The sequence below is a fragment of the Schistocerca cancellata genome, chromosome 6 (genome assembly GCF_023864275.1).
Source record: "Schistocerca cancellata isolate TAMUIC-IGC-003103 chromosome 6, iqSchCanc2.1, whole genome shotgun sequence".
Classification (NCBI taxonomy): Eukaryota; Metazoa; Arthropoda; class Insecta; order Orthoptera; family Acrididae; genus Schistocerca; species Schistocerca cancellata.
In genome coordinates this window covers 265,452,008-265,474,945 of record NC_064631.1, presented here as the reverse complement: position 1 = coordinate 265,474,945, position 22,938 = coordinate 265,452,008, and the positions used below count along the sequence as shown (strand labels likewise).

General features: G+C 42.1%; 1 protein-coding gene across 1 annotated transcript; it reads left to right on the top strand.

Annotated features, from left to right (window-relative positions):
- The first annotated feature begins 1,398 nt into the window (after positions 1-1,398).
- Positions 1,399-22,098, top strand: LOC126190959 (ejaculatory bulb-specific protein 3-like). The gene is made up of 2 exons (XM_049931620.1): positions 1,399-1,665; positions 21,707-22,098. The coding sequence occupies exons 1-2, from the start codon at positions 1,473-1,475 to the stop codon at positions 21,901-21,903; spliced, it is 390 nt and encodes a 129-aa protein (XP_049787577.1). The 5' UTR covers positions 1,399-1,472; the 3' UTR covers positions 21,904-22,098.
- The last annotated feature ends 840 nt before the right edge of the window (positions 22,099-22,938 follow it).

The window sequence follows — 22,938 nt, the reverse complement described above, 5'->3', positions numbered from 1 at the left end:
TACTTGAAGTCACAAGTGTATCGTGATCGACCGACATCTCTAGGGATGCTGAAAGACAACATCCGACGCCAGTACCTCACCATAACTCCGGACATGCTTTACAGTGCTGTTCACAACGTTATTCCTCGACTACAGCTATTGTTGAGGAATGATGGTGGACATATTGAGCATTTCCTGTAAAGAACATCATCTTTGCTTTGTCTTACTTTGTTATGCTAATTATTGCTATTCTGAGCAGATATGGTGCCATCTGTCGGACATTTTTTGAACGTTTGTATTTTTTTGGTTCTAATAAAACCCCATGTCATTCCAAGCATGTGTGTCAATTTGTACCTCTCTGTCTACATTTTTCCGTGACTTACTCAGTTTACAAATTTATAATGACTTTTTGATCACCCGGTATATCACTTCACGATATTCAATATTACAAATTTAATCTTTCTGATGGACTCACGGCCAGATCGTCAGCTCTCAAACTTCTGCCATCTCTCTTACCACAGCCACCACTGCTGGAAGCTCACCTCCAAGTGTCCAACGCTACGCGCTGTTCACACCCAATAGCGAATATTCCAACAATGCAAACCAGCCACAGACTTCACACAGCACAGTCAGTGATTTTCATATAGAGCGCTACGTGGCGTTACCACCATAAAAACCTAAACCGCCTACTTACAAATTAAAAACGCAAATGTCTTCAGTTGCTAAAAAACAGAGTGTGAATGGTAGCGTTTCTTCATATTGTGCTGATAGTGGATAAATAGTGGTTTAATTTTAACCTTTTCCTCAACTACAATGTGACATAAGTGAAATATATCAACTGACATTTTACCTTTACACTTTTATTCTTCCTTTTCTGCACCATTTTACTTACTTCGTTAAGAACTGTGCACTCGTCACACGAAATAATCATGTCTGAGTACCAAGGTTTTGCATCTTGCCTGTAAATATTGTTGTTATCGAGCGAAACCTGTGTGGCGGTTATTAACTCCCAAAAACTATTTAGCAGGGTTTGCAGAGTTAGCACGTGATGCTCGTTCTCTCGTGTTCTTCCGTTCCGTCCAGTATAAACGTAAGTTCACAAGGTAAAGCTAATGGTACTGAACACTGAAGACCTAAGGATGCCCGTTCGCATCTGTTCGCTTCCTGTGATGACGAGGTTTTCATCTGCTCCGTTTGTTGCCAGAACCGTCGTGCAGACGGCGTTTCATTGTGGGTGCGCTCCTCAGTACCTTAGAGCAACTTGGTACAGGTGTCAGTTTGAGCCGGCGGTCCTCGCGGTAGAGCCACTGTGGGAGAAGCGGCACTCCCCAAACTCATTTCTGCGAACGCAGTGCCGCTTCGAGCGCATCCGCTGACGTCAGAGCGTCTGCGTCGCGCGCGGTATAAGAGGCCGTGAGCTGCCTCGCGATCATAAGGCGCACGCTCCCCCGCCACCGCTCTGCACAGTAGCCAGTAGACGGTAGCCGCTAGCCATGGCCCGAGTGCTCATCCTCTGCTGCCTGCTGGCTGTGGTCGCCCTGGCGGCGGACGCGGCCCCGCAGGACAGGCTGGAAAACATCAACGTGGACGAGGTGCTCAGCAACCGCCGCCTGCTCAGGACCTACGTCCAGTGCATCCTGGACGACGGCGACGGCCGCTGCACCAAGGAGGGCAAGGAGCTCAAGAGTGAGTATCGCCTCCCCTCTTACAGTCCTCGACAACCCACACGTCTTCGTTTAATTTCTGGCCTAATATGTTAGGTACATCTATACTCCGGAAAGCAGTATTATGTGTTGTGGCAAAGGGTACTTGCTGCACACAAAACCCATTCCACTATTCACTGAAGAATGATGCGTGGCAGACTGTTGGTATGCCCCCGTGTGAGCTCGAATATCTGTAGCTCTTACACACTCCCGTCATATTGGCGGTTGGAACAGAGACAAACAGAGTAAGGAAAAATTATTTCCTCTGTTCTATTCTCGTACTTTTAGGTTGTATAATGATTACTGGTCCGATGCTCGTTGTCTCCCGGTAGCTTCCTCGCTTCCCGAGCACGGGGTTCCGTGTTCGGGATTTTCACCTGCCCCGAGATGACTAGCTGCTGTTGTATCATCATCATCATCATTCATACCCATGACGATCGGAGGAAGGCAACGGCAAAACACCTCCATTAGTACCTTACTATGTTCTTTACAAAGAACGAGATATTTTTCTCTGTGATAGCTAACAGATGGCACAAAGTACAGCCTTAAAATACAGACAGCCGCTGGCACGAAGTTGTCAAACTTGCTTAGGCAAACAGGAATGTCACATTAAAAGTAAAGCCTGATTTTACACTTTAAATAGATGAAAATTATAGCCAGAATTGGTAACAGGATCACAGTGTGCGGAGGTTTTCTACTACATAATGAAGTTATTATGCGATAGATATAAGATAAAATATGGAATCCTAGATGATAAATGATAAAATATAATGAATGAGACAATCCCCACTGCAGTAAAGTATTAGAGGCACAATAACTATCTTATTCGCTATGTTTCCATCCATCCACAAATGATGGTTAAATAGCGTATGAATAAAATCGTACCTGGTAAGAGTTCCAGAATGATGAGAAATAGTCAACTGACGATCGGTCCTTCGTGGATGGGGTACACTGGCTGAAGATTCTTCGAGTGCATCTGAGTCCATCATTTACATTTCCTACAGTTAGCTTCATGTGGAAATTCCACATCAAATTTTCTGTAAGCGTTCTTCCAGATATTTAATGAATGGGATTGTTTCAGTGATTGTTCAGCAGTGGTGTACTCAAGCAATTATCGGTCCAGTTCTTTGGGATCGACTGGCAAAACATGAGCCTAACATCGATCCACAGCAAGTCTTTATGTATTTCGCTACGATTTTCCAGCATTGTGACATCTCCATATACATCAGCAACATCTGCGGAGAGCCTCGTGGGGCTTCAGGCATTATCCGCTCGGTCATTTCCATACAGCGTGAACTAGACCTTCATCGACAAACTTTCAGAGGTTGCAATATGGTCCATAAGAAAAGAGTGTCTAGTAGATATGGGCTGTAGATGCTTACCTTAAGAGCTGTGAGTACTTGATTGTCTTCATTATTGCGAAACACTCCAGTTCTCCTGAAAATTCTTTGTTTTAAAGTTCTTTGTTTTCCATATTTTGGGAGGTGGTGGTAGGGATCAAAACAAAAAAAGTCCAGATATAGGCTCTAAGGCGCGTACCTTGGGACCTATAAGCACTTGTTCACCTTTGCTATTTTAAAACACATCTACATAACAAATGCTCACAGCTCTTAAGGTATGTGTTTTAGTGGCACATCTACAGGACATTTTTATTGTTTTGATCCATATCACCCCGTCACAAAATAAGGAAAGACAAAGCTTGTGGAATAGATTTGTTTAACACTGTCTAAAATGAATAAGTGTTCAATGCTCCATGATACACATTTTAGAGCCCATGATTACAGACATTACTTCTTTATTTTGGTGCATACTGCCATGTTTTCGTCCATGTTACCATGAAACTTCGTCGGTGGAGTTTTGGTTCACTCCGTACACTGTGAACTATAATGGTCGTATAACATACACTTGGGGTACACCCGAAGTTGCTTTCACATCTGAAGATTTCTGCATTTTAAGAATTACAAGTCTTATAGTATTTGAAAGAAACTTTTCTACCCAGTTTCAAAACTGGAATGGTATTCTGTTATGTTCTTCTTTTTCACTATGCGACAATGCTGGGATGTGTCAAACACCCTCTGAAACACAAGGAACACTGCAAAACCTATGCGCCGGTATTTACTGCCTCCTGAATCTCTTGATTTCGGACGTTGTTTGCGGAGTCCACGTACCTTCGTACAGGGGAGAATTTCGGTCTCCAGAAAGCTCATAACTTGTGTTCCATATTTCTATGACAGACCGACGTCAACGATATTCGAGAAAAGCTGTGTGCTTTGTTCTTCAAGCGACTATCGATTGACTGCTGCTAGAATGGCAGCAAGTACTTTCGCGTACCCTCAAAAGTATCTGATACATATGCCGTATCAAGTCACCTTCACTTCGTTCACCGATTCAGTTGGTTTTGGATGTAACAGTAACTTATTTCGAAGAGAGTCTTCAGTGCTCGTGAGACCATTGAGAGGAAGAACCGCAGTACGATCTCCACCTATGCATGCACGTATTTTGACTAGATGTACACACATCAAAAAAAGTTTTCGTTCCCGAGAGTACAGAAAATCGGAACAGAGATCAACATAAAACTCATTTCCGCCCTTTCGTATTGCTAATGGAGCCACACATTGCACGTTGTACCACTACACAGCGAGACCTTCAGAGTTGCTGGTCCAGATTACTGTACACATCGGTACTTCTAATACCCAGTAGCAGGTCCTCTTGCATTGATGCATGCCTCTATTCGTCGTGGCATACTATCCATAAGTTCATCAAGGCACTGTTGGTCCGGATTGTCCCACTCCTCAATGGTGATTCGGGTTAGATCCCTCAGAGTGGTTGGTGGGTCACGTTGTCCATAAACAGCCCTTTTAAATCTATTCCAGGCATTCCCGACATGTTTCATATCTGGAGAACATGCTGGCCACTCTAGTCGAGTGATGTCATAATCCTGAAGGAAGTCAGTCACAAGATGTGCACGATGGGGACGCGAACTGTCGTCCGTGAAGACGAATACCTTACCAATATGCCGATATGATTGCACAATCGGTCGTAGGATGGAATTCACGTATCGTACAGCCGTTACGGCGCCTTCCATAACCACCAGCGGCATAAGTTGGCCCCACATAATGCCACCCCAAAACAGCAGGGAACCTCTACCTTCCTGCACTCGCTGGGCAGTGTTTCTAAGGCGTTCAGCCTGACCGGGTTGCCTCCAAACACGTCTCCAACTATTGTCTGGTTGAAGGCATATGCGACACTCATCGGTAAAGAGAACGCGATGCCAGTCCTAAGCGGTCCATTCGGTATGTTGTTGGGCTCGTATGTACAGTGCTGCATGGTGTCGTGGTTGCAAAGATGGACCTCGGCATGGACGTTGGGAGTGAAATTGCACATCTTGCAGCCTATTACGCACAGTTTGAGTCGTAACACGACGCCCTGTGGCTGCACGAAAAGAATTATTAAATTGGTGACGTTGCTGTCAGGGTTCCTCCGAGCCATAATCCGTAGGTGGCGGTCATCCACTGCAGTAGTAGCCCTTGGGCGGCCTGAGCGAGGCATGTCATCGACATTTCCTCTCTCTCTGTATCTCCTCCATGCCCGAACAACATCGCTTTGGTTCACTCCGAGACGCCTCGACACTTCCGTTGTTGAGAGCCCTTCCTGGCACAATGTAACAAGGCAGACGCGATCGAACTATTGACCGTCTAGGCATGGTTGAACTATAGACAACACGAGCCGTGCACCTCCTTCCTGGTGAAATGACTCGAAGTGATCGGCTGTCGGTCCCCCTCCGTCTAATAGGCGCTGCTCGTGCATGGTTGTTTACATCTTCGGGTTGGTTTAGTGAGATGTCTGAACAGTCAAAGTGACTGTGTCTGTGATGCAACATCACCAGTCAACGTCTATCTTCAGGAGTTCTGAGAACCGGGGTGATGCAAAACTTTCTTTGGTGTGTGTATTTCGTATCTAGACTGTCACTCTCATGCTCTTCTCCAAGGCTATTACAGCTAAGTGTATGGATAGATGACAATGGTTCATACTATACCTCGTCTAAGATTGATCCCCAATATATGGAACACGTCTCGCAAACGTAAATGTATGTACGAATGTGCATTTTACTGTACACAGCGAATTTCTGGCAACATGAAGAATCCGTGAGCGCTCGGTATACGGACATGGCCATGTCCACAAGTTGCTTTTTGATTCTAAGTGTTTTATTTCATACTAACATTTGTATTATGTGCTATTATTTATCCACAATAATGACAACATGGTATGATGTTCTAACTCACAATGAAAACGTTTTGCAAAAGTAATTGTTTGAGTACCAGAATATGACGGCTATGTCTGTGGAAACTGGTTACCTAGTTGTGCAGTGTTTAGCACACTGGACTCTCATTCGGGAGGACAACGGTTCAAACACCGGTCGGGCCATCCAGATTTAGATGTTTCGTAATCTCCACGAACCGCTTCAATCAAATGCCTGGATGGTTCCTTTAAGCCGGCACGGCCAATTTCTTTTCCCATCCTTGCCACAATTCGAGCTTAAGCCCAGTCTCTAGTGACCTCGACGTCGTCGGCATGTTAAACCCAATCTTCCTTCCTTCTTCGAGACCGGTTGTCAAAAATAAAGGCAAATTTATTCGATCTTCGATATTGAAAATTTTTTAACAGGTATAACATTGATTGCTCCTTCTAATTTCTCAGCATGAGAAAATTCAATTAATGTAAAATGGGCTATGCCGATCTATTCGATCTTATCAGTGCGTGTTTGAATTTGTTCGATGTGTTACCTAACAGGTACTCCAAGCGCTGGTGATTACTCTACTGCTCATTGGATTGGCATCTGGTATGCCACTTTCTTTACTGACTTTCTGCACTTTCCTAGGACGTTACAAAAACCTATAACCTCCATTTACTGTAACACAAATCTTATGTGTTAGTCCCATATCACAGCAATCTTATTATTATATTTTAAACTTTAGACAAACTCATCTGTCCCAGATGTTCGCTTGACGTTGTGTAAATCGGCGAACAATTAAGTAGTGTCGCTCATGCTATCTGATAATTTGTTTTTCTGTAGTGAGAGTTAGAGACCCTATTGCGCTTGGTCATGACACGTCCGATGAGGAATTACTACAGGGTGTTCAAAAATTTCCGTTACAAACATCTAGGACTTGGAGTCCTAGAGGAGGGAAGTACGTAGATAATATTCTACGTACAGTTTCCATGCTACAACCAATTGAAAACAGTAATGCAATCACTTTTACAAGTAGTTGATTAGTCGTGAGCCAGTACATACAGTTTCGTACAGTTCCAATTATTACTAGTCAAAGAAATTGCTCATGTAGTCGTTGACAGGTTTTCTTGAATGTGATGCAGTACGGCCTCGTCCAATTCAGGTGTGTGGCGTCTCCTTGCAGAACCGCAGTCACGCCTGCTGGCAGTGAAGCCGCCGTTTCCCGAAGCCGATAGATAACCATGATGAAAAGGGTACGTTGTGGAGAACGATCGTGATAAGGGCGACGAACACCTCTTCCATTACCGTGAGCTTTACCATACAGAAGTACTGTACAGCGATACTATTGATGACAAACAGCTGGAGACAGAGTCTGCTGTAAAATATCTAGGCGTAACTATCCAGAGCAACATTAAATGGAATGACCATATAAAACAGATAGTGGGACAAGCAGACACCAGACTCAGATTCACAGGAAGAATCTTAAGGAAATGTAACTCATCCACATATAAGGCGCTTTTTTGCCCGACTCTTGAGTGTTTTTCATCTATCTGGTATACGTATCAGGTAGGACTGATAGAGGAGAATATCCAACGAAGAGCGGCGCGTTTCGTCACGGGATTGTTTAGCTGGCGAGAGAGCGTTACGGAGATGCTAAACTAACTTGACTGGCAGACGTTATAAGCGAAGCGTTGTGCATCACGAGGAGATTTACTACTGAAATATCAGGACAGCACTTTTTAGGAGCAGTCAGACAGCATATTACTTCCCCCCACATGCATCTCGCGTATTCACCGCGAGGAGAAAATTCGAGAAATTACGGCCAATACAGAGCCTCACCGACAATCATTCTACCCACGCACTATTCTCGAGTGGAACAGGGTTGGACGGATAGTGGCACCGAAAGTACCCTCCGCCACACACCATTAGGTGGCTTGCGGAGTATGATGTAGATGAAGTATCATATCGGTGTATTCTGCAAAACTTTACTGAGCCATGTTGCTAGAACTCTCACACACACGTGAATGAGGCTCGAACCGGGTCAGAGAGGTAGGATAGGCTTCAAATGCCATCAGCCGATCCGACGTAACCTTCCACTGCAGTGTTTACCCTGATGTATAACTATCTTGCAAACACATTTTCAAACGGCTATAGCGCGGAAAAGGTACGTTTCCGGTTATTGATTCATAATCAAAATATTATATAGGCCTACTCACTCCCCTCTACAAGTTCCTAGAAGTTTGTAAGGGGAATTTCCGAACAACTTCTATTGTTGAAACGTATTTGACAGTGTTAGTAGTCGCAAGCAATTTTTCTGTGGTGTATGTGGGTGGCTTGCTTAACAGTTGTGCTGAGCTAGGCTGGAAGGCCTGGAGAAAAGAGAGGCGACGGATGGTGGCCAGGGTATACAGGCGCTCAGTTACGCCCGCAGGAGGCTCCGCCCCCCACCGCCCGCTTCCTGTCGCAGTCCTTGACGCAGGAAACTATATCCAGTCCTCTTTCAGCGCACCTCGTAACGCGCGCACCACAGCAGAAAGAAACGTTTTCTTGCTGGATGATCTTGAACTTTGTTAAGTTTAGCTGTCGCAACTATCTTAAAGTGGCATTTACACTGATTCTCGTTTTCGGCGGCTACGTGGTACGAAAACTCCACGACGTGATGTACATGACCCTGGACTGCCGACTCCATGCGATAATAAGACGAGGCCAGATTGAGCTACGTATTTCAGAAATTGTGAATATTATTAATAACACAGCCATGCAGGCTGTTACCAAGAAACCTATAACAGTAACAAGGACATTGACGTGGGAAAAGTCATGGGTTAGCGATATGCACATATACAGGTGTCGGTCGTATCGCGTACAAAAGGTATATAGGGGCAGTACATTGGCCGAACTGTCGTTTGTGTTCAGATGGTTAATGGGAAAAGGTGATTATGACAGCACGACTGGAATTAACAGACTTTGAAGCCGGCCGAAGTGGCCGTGCGGTTCTAGGCGCTGCAGTCTGGAACCGCGAGACCGCTACGGTCACAGGTTCGAATCCTGCCTCGGGCATGGATGTGTGCGATATCCTTAGGTTAGTTAGGTTTAACTAGTTCTAAGTTCTAGGGGACTAATGACCTCCGAAGTTGAGTCCCATAGTGCTCAGAGCCATTTGACCCATTTTGAGCAGACTTTGAACTCGGAATGTTAGTTGGAGCTAGACGCATCCGACATTCCATTTCGGAAATCGTTAGGTAATTTGATATTCCGCGATTCACAGTATCAAGTGCGTCCCGAGAATACCAAATTTCAGGCATTACTTCTCAACAGGAAGAAGGCAATGGACGATGAATTGCACTTAATGGCCGAGACAAGTGGCGATTACGTAGAATTGGCAATGCTAATAACAAGCAACATTGCGTGAAAAAACCGCAGATATCAATGCTGGAGGTACGACGAACGTTTCCTTTAGGAGAGTGCGGCGAGATCTGATGTTTCTGAGCTATGATAGCAGACGGCCTACGCGAGTGTCTTTGCTAACAGCACGACATTGCCTCCAGCGCCTCTCCTGGGCTCGTGACCATATCGGTAAGACCACTGATGACTGCCGGCCGATGTAGCCAAGCGGTTCTAGGCGCTTCAGTCCGGAACTGCGCGACCGCTACGGTCGCAGGTTCGAATCCTGTCTCGGGCATGGATGTGTGTGATGTCCTTAGGTTAGTTAGGTTTAGGTAGTTCTAAGTTCTAGGGGACTGATGACTTCAGATGTTATGTCCCATAGTGCTCAGAGCCATTTGGATCTAGATGACTGCAAAACTGTGGCCTGGTCAGATGAGTCCTGATTTCAGCTGGTAAGAGCTGATGGCAGGGTTAGAGTGTGGCGCAGACCCCACAAAGCCATGGACACAAGTTGCCAACTAGGCACTGTGCAAGCTGGTGGTGGCTCCATGCTGGCGCGGACTGTGTTTACATGGAATGGACTGGGTCCAGGTGGACAGATTATTGACTGGAAATGGCTATGTTTGGATACTTACAGACCATTTGCATCCATTCATGTTCTTAAACAACGGCGGAGTTATTATGATAACAATGCTCCATATCACTAGGCACCAATTGTTCGCGATTGGTTTGAAGAACCTTGTGGACGTCGGCCAGCCAGATAGCTCGACGTGTAACTCATCGAACATTTATGGGACATAACTGAGAGGTCAGTTCGTGCACAAAACCCTGCACCGGCAAAACTTTCGCAATTAGGGACGGCTATAGTGATAGCATGGTTTAGTATTACTGCAGGGGACTTGTTGAGTCCATGACAAGTCGAGTTGCTGCCATAAGCCGGCAGAAAAGCGGTCCCACACGATATAAGGAAATATGCTACGACTTTTGGCTATGTATAATCAATAGATAAAGTCATTAGATATTTTCTTATTAAGTGAAATTTATGAGAGATTTCTAAAAGAAATTTAAAATTAAAACATTCTGATAGAAAAAAAATTAATAATCTGGGAATGAGATGAGTTGAAATTAAACTAAACAGTTGGGGTGTTGCAAGTGAGTTTTCATTTCTTCAGAGAATCTGAGAGAAGCAGTTATCCCAATACGTCTTCTGCAAAGGACAGCCAGTTCCAGTGGTTTCAGAATATCCGTCAAGAAAGGAAAATTCAGGATAAATGTATAATACGCCCCAAAATAGATAGAAACACATGTAATTAAAATAGAGCGAGTTAGTAGATTTAGCAGTCTCTCGGGCAGCATACAGCAGAATCGATTAAAATAATTCGCTGTAAATGTTAATCGTTATTACAATGCAAACTGCATGTGCTTTACAACAAAGAATGCATACCTATAAATACGAAACTAAAAGTCTAGAGTCTAGTAGAGTGGTAATACTAGAATGTTTACACGCATGTCAATGTTTGAAGATGTGCTATATGCTTGACTGAATACACACACTTGAGAGAAGAATTATTAGAAAAATAATGGGTGCAATACAAACTGCATATGCTTAAAAATTGTGAGCAGATCTGCCTACATACACAGATAATACCGGATGTTACGGAGAAACCGAAGGTTAATCTAGTTTTGATTATTCTACGGAATAAATGAGAACCGGCTAACCAATAGATATTCTTCTATTTCCGATCAAAGAAGTCAACAGTAGTATGGATTACAGAAATAAGAAGCAACTTTAAATAACATACGTAAACTTTTCAAGAAAAATTACAAAATCGAGAAAATATAATAAATCATGCAAACATGGACAGAAGAAAGGGGAAAAATGTGGGGAAAAGATGCAGTACTTGAAAAATAGGAAACAACAAGGAAAACTAACTGAAGTTGTACACCGGTTCGTCAACTCAAAGATAGAAAGAAGCTATGCAGATAATGTACAGTGAGGAAGGGCGACTAAGCAAGATTGGGGACTACCATATACCCGAAAGTTTAGTAGCAAAAAGGCATAATTTTTTTAAAATAAAGTATGTGCCCTACAGTATCCTTCGTATTTTACATGATACAAAGTGGTGGTTTGTACAAAGGAGCCTAGTAGATGGCGTGACCTCGTTTGAGAGCAATCTGTCATTCTTCAGCTCTGCTGCAGACGCAAGCCTGTGAAGCAAATTCAGCTGATCACTGCGATATAACGAATAAAACTACAGTTTTAAATGTCTTTACAGATGTTCTTAATGACCAGCAACTGTCCACATCCTATTCGATATTCTAGAGACATAATACAGGATGAGAACTTTGCTGCTGCTGTGACAGAAACATCGCAAGAAAACCAACAATATAGATTGTATGCGTAGAGCGAGTGGAGCACCGATCGAGGATGACCCGTCTCCAAACAGCAAAAACTAGTGCGCAGTAAGCGTGTGTTAAGATGAAGACGCAGTAAATACTCATATCGTACGTATCGACAGAAACGGTAATTTGTCGCCAAAATTTAGGACCGAGGTCGAAACAGCAACTGTTTGTTGTTTCTAAGAGACGCAATGTGTAACTGGTCTCTGAGTTTCCTTACAGTATGTAGCCTTCATCAGTCTAATGAGTATTACCAGCGTAACTTCCTAGACGATGAGTGGAATGACTAACTTACGACCAGTGAAGACTTAGAATTACAGCATCTGAGTGTTCCAGTAATTTCGCAACCTATACAAACGTCTCCTTACATTAGCGAGGCACTTGCAAGTAGCATTCAGTTATGGGCTCAGGGACTGGTGACAGTCTTCTAGCGTGGTTTATAGTGCAGAGAATACATCATCACATGTTTACACAGAACATAAAAGCCGCAAGAAGTACTCGCATTGAAAGCCAACAGTGTACGCGGTGTACGACGGCGAATAGGATGTGAGCGGGATGAATGAGATGGTGGTCAGGGCCAAATGAAATTTATAAATACAATGAAATTAATGCTGCGTATATTACAGTTTCGGTTTATAATGGGTTTTTATTGGAAGGATAGACTTCTATCATACGCAAGTCCTAGGGGAGACAGGGTCGGCTGCTAAAGTTAAATGTTATTCGAAGGCTACAGTGATATTTCTGGGTGAAAGCTGGTTAATAGAGGCAGAGGCAAGCGCATCTCACCAGACAGCTAGGGGAAGATCCAAGTAACATGAGAGAGAGAGGCGTGGAGCTGTCTACCAGGTGGCAGAGAAGGAGAACTATGTAAAAAAGTGAGGATCATGACCGTGTGAATGCGCGACTGGGTACGGAAAGTAAAATTTAACGAGTGACGGAAAGGTAACAAAATATCTCAATGTCTATGAATCCTCGTTGCGACTAACAACTGGGATTGTACAATGCATCGATACGACAGAATAATCTAGTTACATCCCTGAATTGGAATTTACATAGTAATTCACTATAAAGCCGCTTACCTCTCCCCAGTGCCTACAATAAGTAGCTATAAGAACTTTCTTTTCTCTCAGAAGAATTTTTTTTTCCATGTTGCAAAATATGCTCGGGTGTCTCATTTGGTTAGTGCATTGCTCCTAAAAGAATAACGACGTGTGTACAACACTGGTCTTCTTCGCTAGCTAATTTGTTTTTCCTTTTTCTATAGAATTTTTTTCTCTAGTTCTCTGCAGGTAGAGTTCCACTCTGGCTTCTTTCATTTGTCACTTTATGATCTTTTATTACTATTCCAAGGTATTATACGAAATTGCATACGTTACGTTTTTGGGGAACACTTGCGTATATCCTACGGGATGCTAGAGAAGGAATGAAAGAGACCCATAAATATATCTGCTTATTATAAAGAACATGAATCCGCATATGTGCTTGTGAGGGTTGATGTGTCAAATTACGATCAGCTGGTGACAGAACGCGTCGAACAACCAACGCATCGTGGCAACTAACACCCTTCGAGATAAGGAATATCCTTAATGTAACTATGCTTGTCAGGGAGTACGTACTAAAATACTTGACTAGAAGAATGAGACTGAGACGCTTTACTAAACCCGTGTTTGTTTAGCCAATGGTTAGACAGATCTTACCCGGTTATAGCCCTTCAGTATCTCCACCGTTGCACCCTCCCTACAATATTCTTCGCAATCACGTAACCGGTTCTAAGCTGCAAGAAAGAAAAATCGAGCGGCACCAAAATTTCAGTCACTACAAATGCTCGACACTTATTTTTGTGGGCTCTATCACAGCAGTTCTGAGAAGTAACATGTGCGATCAACTTTTTGAATCTTAGCCTAGTCTACATTCACACGTACATGGAAACTGCAACAACATTCCAGTTCGGCATAATTACTGTAGCCACAGCGAAAGAACTATATCAAGTTCAATTGCTAGAGTTGACATCAACTTTCCTTATAGCTCATCACCGAGCGAGGTGGCGCCGTGGTTAGCACACTGGACTCGCATTCGGGAGGACGACGGTTCAATCCCGTCTTCGGCCATCCTGATTTAGGTTTTCCGTGATTTCCCTAAATCGCTTCAGGTAAATGCCGGGATGATTCCTTTGAAACGGCACGGCCGATTTCCTTCCCCATCCTTCCCCCACCCGAGCTTGCGCTCCGTCTCTACTGACGTCGTTGTCGACGGGACGTTAAACACTAATATCCTCCTCCTCTTATAGCTCATCAATGTGGCAGAGGTCGGAAGTGTACTGAGAGACTTGACACTGGACTTAAGAAAGTGATATCACAGTTGTGAGGACAGTAGTAAAATATTCCCGCTTCCACCGTGTTTAAGGATTCTCATACTATCCACATTAACACTCAGAGTGGATGAAGGGATGGTTGCTTTCAAAGGGCGCCAGCAGATTTTGTTTCCCGTTCTTCGAACGAGCCAGTGTTGGCAATACAACGATACATTTTCTTTTAGTTCTGTTATTTACATTTTCAGCATTCATTTAGTGGTAACTGATATCAGCCTAACATTGCCATCTTATGTATCCATTCGAAGCAGTACAGGACGACAGAAGGGTTCACGACATGGTTTTCCTCGAGCTTTGCTTGTATCTCTAAGAAGTAAAAAAGCATTATATAACACACGACAACCAATAATTCGATGGATTGAAAGTAAAAATCCACCTTATGACATTTGGTGGAGGGTGCACTGGGTATCGATGTCGCTCATAAATTTTCTAGTTCGTTCCGCACTGCTAAGAATTAACAATGACTGTTGATAAGTTCCCGTATACATTTACCTGATTTTCTCGCTATAATGATTTAGCGAGGAATATACGGGCGGACGAAGCATATTTCTTGAATCGTACACCAGATTTGGATGAGCAGTCGGTGACGCTCTCTCGGTTACCAAACGAACCCATGGCGGAAGACACTGTTTTCTTATCTTCTCTACCTGTATTATTCACACCTGGAATGGGCCCTATTCTGACTAGCTGTACTAACGAATCGGTAAAAGATTTCGTAAGCTACTACTTTCGTAGGCTATATACATTTCCGCCTGGCACCAGTCAACTTATTTTGCACGACCGTTTCTCTTCAGATCACTCCAGGCTTGCTGTAGCATTCCAATTAAAATGTCAAACATCGAGCTTCATAGCACATATTACGAAATTTTCCAGCTGCTAAAAATAGCTGGAAAATTTTTAAGAGAACAATCATACAAAATTTTATCTTAAGGTCAATACAGTATAAGATGAAGCAGTTTTGGTTCATTCTTGCTTACCATATGCTTTTTACACATTTCTCGGTGCAAATAAAAGTATTTTGTTGGATCGTCTCAGGCAGTATGTAATGATCCTGACACCACGAAACAAGATCGAAAAGGAACTATGGGCTTGGCCCTAAATGTTTTATTGATAGTAATTACTTAAAAAGCTTCCAATAAATGCGAGATATCACCTGGAAAACGTTTGGACGTCAGCGAAGTGGCTGACACCTCTTACATGCGAACGCTGAAGGTCGACAAGAACATTACAGTAACTGCTTGCCGCAAAATACCTGTCGGGAATTGTCCAATAAGGTCTTCAATAGCTAGCCGTTATTACAGCCTTCGCTGAAACATAACATACAAGGAATTCAAGTTTTTGCCGCAAACGCGAAGTCTTTATCTTTCTGGACATAGTGGATTGTGGGCTGGTCTCGCGGCTTACAGCGCAGTTTGTCGAGTTACGATTTTAAACGTAAGATGTTTCACGTCTGTTGTTTACTGGACTTAGAGGGGATTTGATCGTAAGGTTAAATTTTAGTGCGACTAGGTCCTCTTATATTTTCTCTTCGACCTTATGTTCATGAAGACGACGAATAAGTAGGCGCAATCATTGATAACAATGGTCCACTGTCTATGATTGAATATTCTCTGTCTTCCAACTACTAAGATACCACTATTAGTTCTATCCATCATTTAGTTACTCTTACGGACTCTTTCGCTTCTGCACTTGAAGTAACCTTTTAAAAATTGCTTTCCTTATCAGAAATGCGGCTTGTACATTTGAAATTGTTACCCAATCACAATCATTTACAGTATCTAGATACTGAATTTAGTTGCTCACAAACGTGTATAATAATACATCTTAGTAGTCTCCTGTGCAAGACAGGTACTTTGACTTAACGCTCTTGTCCTCACGGACTGATGTTCCAATGTCCTGCGTGAGGTAACAACTGTTTGTTTGGCTTCGGACGGATTGTTTATACATCCGGAGGTTCACAGAAACAGATAATTTCACCATTTCAGTGTTTTTAAAAATGTCACTGTTGGCTTACTCTGGCTTTCTAAGATCCATTTGATTAGTACATAAAATCATGCACTGATATTAGTTAATAGCATAAAAATGACAAAATGTTAGTTCACAACTCACTGGAATGGCTAGTTGTGGAGGTTTTGTCTGTGAGCAGACATATGTTGCCGTTACATAGCTTCCACAGGGGTGTTAACGTACTGATTGAAAACTATCAGCGTGCTTAGTAGTGCTGTTACTTTGGATAGGACAGAAGGAAGGGAGCTACTACAGCGCCTATAAAGCTATGCGTTCACTGCCAATAATTTCAACATCACGCTGATATGGTGAGCTACAATGGCGACACACCCCATCAGAATCAATGCACTGACAGATTATTACCAAAGAAATTCACCACCAGTGGTTTCGTGTGTCAAAAATTTAAACTTCTCCTTTGCATATTTATATCGGATTCTCGTAAAATGTGCAGCTCAAGCAGTGAAATAAAGGATAAATTTGTATTATATTAACAAACGTTTGATTGACCTTCTCCTAGTATGTAGGATCCTTTTTTTTAATCACTGTAATCGTGGTGTGCACTGCGTAGGCTGATATTCAAATAATACTGCGTGTTTCCTAGAACTAGTTATGTTACGACTTTTATCATAGCCCATGTGAACTGTCTTTCCCAAGACGCAGTTACGAATCGCTTACTGTACTTACTTGTTTCAGACGCACAGTGTATTCCATACATAAGGCGCTCTGGTGGGTTGCTCGCATGCCAGACATTAAAACTTAACAATTGTAGTCAAGCAATTTTAGTTACATTTTGTTGAAGTTAAATTGAAGACAGTAGTTTTTATGTTATCTGTCGTTCCTTAGTTGTTTGTATGCGCCTGGGGACGTGATACGTCTAGTGCAACTAAACGAAAGGATATTTGTTTTGCTCCATACGTGTTTCGCTTCTTTTTGTTTATGAAACATCTACCGTGGTCTTCAGTGACCGGCATGCATGTTTGTGTTCCGTATATAACAGTTTCGTTACACAGGGTCGTAAGAAACAGTCTGAAATCTTGCTGGCGTCATACAGGAGAGTTTCTGATGAGGAATAATTGTTAACAGAAAAGTCTGTGCATTTCGCCATTTCTAAGATATTTAGCTTCGAAGTTAGTCAATCAGGTTATTCAGCGAGGAAATTCAAGAAGCCCGCCAGAGACTGTGTTCTTCGTTTGGTTTCCTCAAATCGAAGAAACGTAGCCGGCCGCTATGGACGAGTCTTCTAGGCGCTTCAGTCCGGAATCGCGCTGCTGCTACGGTCGCAGGCTCGAATCATGCCTCGGGCATTGATGTGTGTGATGTCCTTAGGATAGTTAGGTTTAAGTAGTTGTAACTCTAGGGGACTGATGACCTCAGAGTCCCATAGCTCTTAGAGCCATTTGAACTATGTTTGAAGAAACGTAGCATTTGCTCAACTAGCATACACTTTTCGCTTCCGAGAAAGGCACATTTTAACTGGTAGTGAGCATTTCATCAATTGGTAAGTCACGGACCCAGAGATGACGGTGTAGTACTGCATTTTAGCTTGCGCAAGTGCTTGACCTTGAGCCTCAGTGACCTGATAGGCTAACTTCAAATGCTAATTAACTCGGAAACTGTGCAGCGTATCGAATTTTCTTCTTAACTGTTATTTCTTAGCACAACCTCCACAGGAACGCCCTTATAAGCTTTTTAGACTGTTCTGGCCAAACTGTATAAAGATTCCAGATATTTTGATATATGACAGTTCCTTTCTTGTTCTCTTATTTTTATGTAAGGAACAACGTTTCGCAGTGCAAGTTTCGAACGCTATTTGCTTCTACTTACGATTTTGTGATTTGATTATCTCATATGTGTCGTCCTCGAATTGTTGCGCTGCGTACACCAGAATGTCCGATTTTTGCGCTTCCGAAGACTTGACACTCGAACACTCCATCTTCGCTGTTTCACTGTAGGCTGGATGTGTTGACTGTACATAGTGTTTCCACGTGTAGCTGTACGTTTTGCAATTCGTTTAATTGTCCATGTGTTTGTTGCGTGTACGAGATCGTGCTCTGGGAACAAGGGGAATTTTGATAAGAGGGAATAATAAATACTGTTTCCTTTTTTTATTTTTTAAAATTAGAATGAACAATCACAACTACAATCTGCTGATATTACAAGGAAACGTTCACATACAGAAAGACCGTGCAATGAACGGAGAAGAAATAACTGACTAAAATCAGTCTAAGTAACAAGTCACTTATCTGTTTAGGAACGAAAAACAATAAAAAATTAAATATGTAGGCCATACCCAGACTAAATGATTACCCAACCTCCCACTACAGACACTTAAAAAAAGAAAGAAAAACAATATTTCCGGTTTCCTCCTCAAAAAATTCCCCTTTGTCACAGCACAGTCCCCACCACACACAATAACACACGTACCCACGTACGAATATCAAACAACACGGTCCAGCAAAAAGGTATCCCGTATTTTAAATGGTAGTTACAAACAAAAAAAAAAAAGAATGATACAGAGAAAATACTTTTACTTGTGAATAACAAATATTATGCCATTTTGCGTTAATTAATTTTAAAAATTATATCCAGTAAGTGGCGTCCTCCATTGTTCATGTATCCACGAAACCTTTCTAGGGTGTCAGTAGTTCTTCGTGTCGTTTCTGATAGAATAGTAGCCACTTCCTGGGTAATTATCTCTTTACGTGTTTGCGGGGTTGTGTGGCGGTGTTTGTACACTGGAGCCTTTAACTGTCCTCAAAGGAAATAAATTGCAAAGTGATAAATCGGATGACCTTAAGGACCAGGCGATATATTCCCGCGAAGAGAGAAGAAGTCCAGGAAATAACTCTCTGAAAATCTCTTGAGAACGTTAAGAGGTGTAAGCTGTTAGCATCGTCTTGTTGGAACCATCCTTGACCCTCTAACGGTTCCCAACAAACTGGTCTAACATAGATCTCTGTTATGTGACGGTAGGAATTTGAATTAACGATTACTGTTAGAATATCTTCTTCAAAAAATTAAAGTCATTGCGTCTGCTGTAATTGGTACGAGCACGATCAATATCTCCTCCAAATCAGTAACTCCACCACAAGTCGCACACTGGCCTCTCCAGATACTGGAGGTCTTTTCTGCCGGACCCTCTAACTGCAGACCCCACAACACAAACAAAAAAGCATAATTAAACACATACGTGAAAGAGTGAAAGTGAACTTATCGATTGTAATGTACTCTGAAACGCCAAAAATCGGACAAACTGGTGTACGCAGTCAACTAAGGACAACTCCAGCACGACACAAGTTGGATTAATAAAATCACATAATCGTATGAAGAACCGAACAGTAATTTACCATTACGAAACTTGGACTCCAAAAATTTGTTTCTTACCTAAGAAGAAGAGAATAAGAAAGAAAGAAATATTAACCTATCTGGAATCAATAGATAAAGCAATTTCTATGTACATAAAACAAACATGCATCACAGAATACTAAATATGCTTCTTAAATAAGGCAGAAAACAGACAACCTTTCATTTAGTCGAATAGACCGACCACTTCTGCAAGAAGATACAAGACATTAAGACTTTACCGAAGACGTGACGAGCTATCACTTAAAGTTCATGAATTGAGCCAGGAGCCAGACAATAAACGAGTGTTCTTTGTGTTAACCTCTTCATATGTATTATATTTGGATTTGCAGCTCCTTGTGTTTACCGTGTTTTTGCAGTTAAAATTGTAGGATGTAAGGTCGGCCAGTTATGCGAAACGCCGTTTTCTCCAACTTCCCAAACATGTTTCAGCACCACTGTGCCATCATCAGTGGGTTTCCGGTTTATTTAATCTGTAATGTGAACATTTTTACTAAATGATGACAAAATTATGTGGATATTTAGTTCAAACAATGATTTGTTCCTTTTTGTTAATACCTTAACACTTGGTGTGCATGATTTTTCAACACCACTTGTGTTCATTTGTTCACCAGTGAGATGGACGCCAAATTTGAATTTTGTTTACATTTTATCTTTATGTGTGTGTGTGTGTGTGTGTGTGTGTGTGTGTGTGTGTGTGTGTGCGCTGGCGCCGAACTCACTGGTGAACAAATGAACACTGACTGGGCTGGGACACACAACAAACACAATTACACTGTGTTTTGGTGAAGTGCACAGCGCGTTTACGACCTAGGGCTTGCCACACGAAATCGTAAGTAAAAACGAATATAGGCGCTAAATATTCCGACAAACTAAATTTCGTTTAGATGATCGGTTAACTCCCAACAAAATTTCTCATCTGCGTCGTTTTATTGCACATGACAAGTTACCTGTTACAAATAATAAACAATTGGCCCTGAAAGGTCATGCACACCAAGTGTAAAGGTATTAACAAAATGAAACGAATTATTGTTTAAAATACATATCCATATAATTTTGTAATCATTTAGTAAAACTGTTCACATTACAGATGAAATAAAACGGAAACCCACTGATGATGGTACTGTGGTGCTGAAACACGTTTGGGAATTCGGAAAAAAACGATGTTCTGCATAACTGGAGGATCTTACATCCTACAATTTTGTATTTCAGGGATACTGCACCATCTGGATGAAGATATACACTGCAGACAGTTATTTCCTGTGTCGTGAAATGGAAACCACAGTGAAAATCAAAACTGGTTTATTTGCAATAGTTAGCTACAACTTCCAGCTACTTATCTCCATAGTCGCCGATCCGACTTAGACGTTTGTCGTAGTGTTGTACCAACTTTTCAATACCATCGTTATAGAAGGCAGCCCCCAGCGCTTTCCGCCAATTCTCTACGCTGGCCTACAGCTCGTTGTCTGTGCCAAAATGTTGTCTTCAAAGCCAGCAGTTCATGTGAGCAGAAATGAAACTCAGAGGGAGAACATTACGGGCTGTATTGTGGGTAATCAAACATTTCCAATTGAAAACGACGCAGGAGCATCTTTGTTGCCCTTGCAGGATGCGGCTGAGACTGTCTTGAAGAAGAAAACGCATGACAGTTATGAAATGTTGGTTGCATAGCTTCAGGCAAAATTTCTCACCAGCCCCTCGTACTCGGCGGGAGACACTATTGTTCTAGGTATCTTTATGTGCTCCCTGCGTAATGCGATCGACGGGCATACTAGAGACACTGTCCAAAACACCTGTGCAAAACTTCATCGGATTTTCACTGTGGTTTCCATTTCGCGGCCAATCGTTCCTTACTTTCCGAATAATCCTCGTATATTTGTTATCCTGGCACATTTTTTTGCCTTTGGTTCTAGAGTGATAGGTGAGCGAATATAAGAGCTCGAGTTTAGTAAGAATTAGTATTTTACCAAAATGATTTTCTGTCTCTGCATTTACTCTCTTTGTGTAAGTTCTGGAAAGAAACTGAGAGTTGGGAGACATAGGTAGCAGTACAGCTATTCTCTACAAATGTAACTGAGAATTGGACGCTGAAAATCACTGTGCCTTTAGAAACTTAGACGGTCTGCCCTGAAAATCTTTCCCTCGAAGGTTCGTTACGCAAAACCTGTTTTCATTGGTCACTCTTGCAATGCTCTGGAAGTAGGTCTCATCGCATCAAATTAATCTGTACAATAACTTGTCGATAAAAAGGGTTTTATTCATTTTGTGCAGAGGCGCTGCCCAGGATGGTGGAGACGGGATGCAACGACTGCTCGCCTAAGCAGGTGGAGAACGGCGTCAAGGTCATCAAGCACATGACGGAGAACTACCCCGAGGAGTGGGCCCAGATGAAGGCCAAGTACGACCCCACTGGAGAGTTCTCCAAGAAGCACGCCGACACCTGGAAGCAGCGCGGCGTCACCTTCTGAGCACAGCTTCTTCACCACAGCCCTACTCACCTCTGACTGCGTGTCTGACTGTTCGGCCACGTCATATTCAACATCTCATCACAGAAGAACACGTTAAAATTCCTATCTGTTATAAGATTAGGTTTCAGTAACTTTCTAAAACACACAAGTCACATTGTTTGAAAATTTACTCTTAATAAAATCGTTTTCCTTCAAGTGTTAATTTTCTTTCTTCCCACATGTCTTGAGAAAAGTAAAATACAAAAAATATCCACATTTACACATTTTATAATCTGTCTTACCTTACAATCGTTCACTGAATTTGGGGTGGTGGGCAGGGGGGGGGGGGGTAGTATTTTTCTTATGAAGTGTGAAATAAAGACTGAACGTTTCCAGAGATCTTGGAACAACGCTCACTTCGTCGTCATGTTACCGAAGCAGAAAAATACGGTTAGTATGAATACTCTACTTCAGATAAAGAATGGTTTCCGATAAGAAGTACTGAAGTTAGTAGGTAATATTTCTTGTCATAACGGATACAGATAAGAGTTAGACGACCTGTTTAACGGCATTTCGCGATTCAAAAAACTTTACCAAAAGCCGTGTATTTTGGGTTATTTTATTTTATATATCAAATGCTACCAGTTTCCGCAACTCAGTATTGCCATCTTCAGGCCCTATACGCTTTTTTCGTATTAACAAGGTTATCGTATGGTGTCACAAAACTGGAACAGTAAATCCGAACCATTATGCAACTTATTCGTGTTTCATATGAAAGCGTAGCATGACGGTTCGCATTTATGGTTTTTAACAAATAAAAATAAAATAATAATAATAATAATTATTATTATTATTATTGTTTGGATAAGTAATTTATAGATTAAAGTTTGTTTTGCCTTTGAGATTGGAACTGAATTTCTTAATGTTTCATAAAATCTTACGTAGCATTGTTCATTGAGGTCACACAATAAAGTAAATGCAATTTACGCCGTGAATTTATCGAGCTTCGCACGTCCGAAGATGTACGGAACGTGGCCAGGGCTCATTATATATTTT

Excerpts from the sequence above, each read along its gene's own strand:
- LOC126190959 (XM_049931620.1), top strand. The coding sequence starts at position 1,473 with ATGGCCCGAGTGCTCATCCTCTGCTGCCTGCTGGCTGTGGTCGCCCTG. Across the intron at positions 1,666-21,706 it reads GGAGGGCAAGGAGCTCAAGA|AGGCGCTGCCCAGGATGGTG; the intron begins GTGAGTATCGCC and ends CATTTTGTGCAG.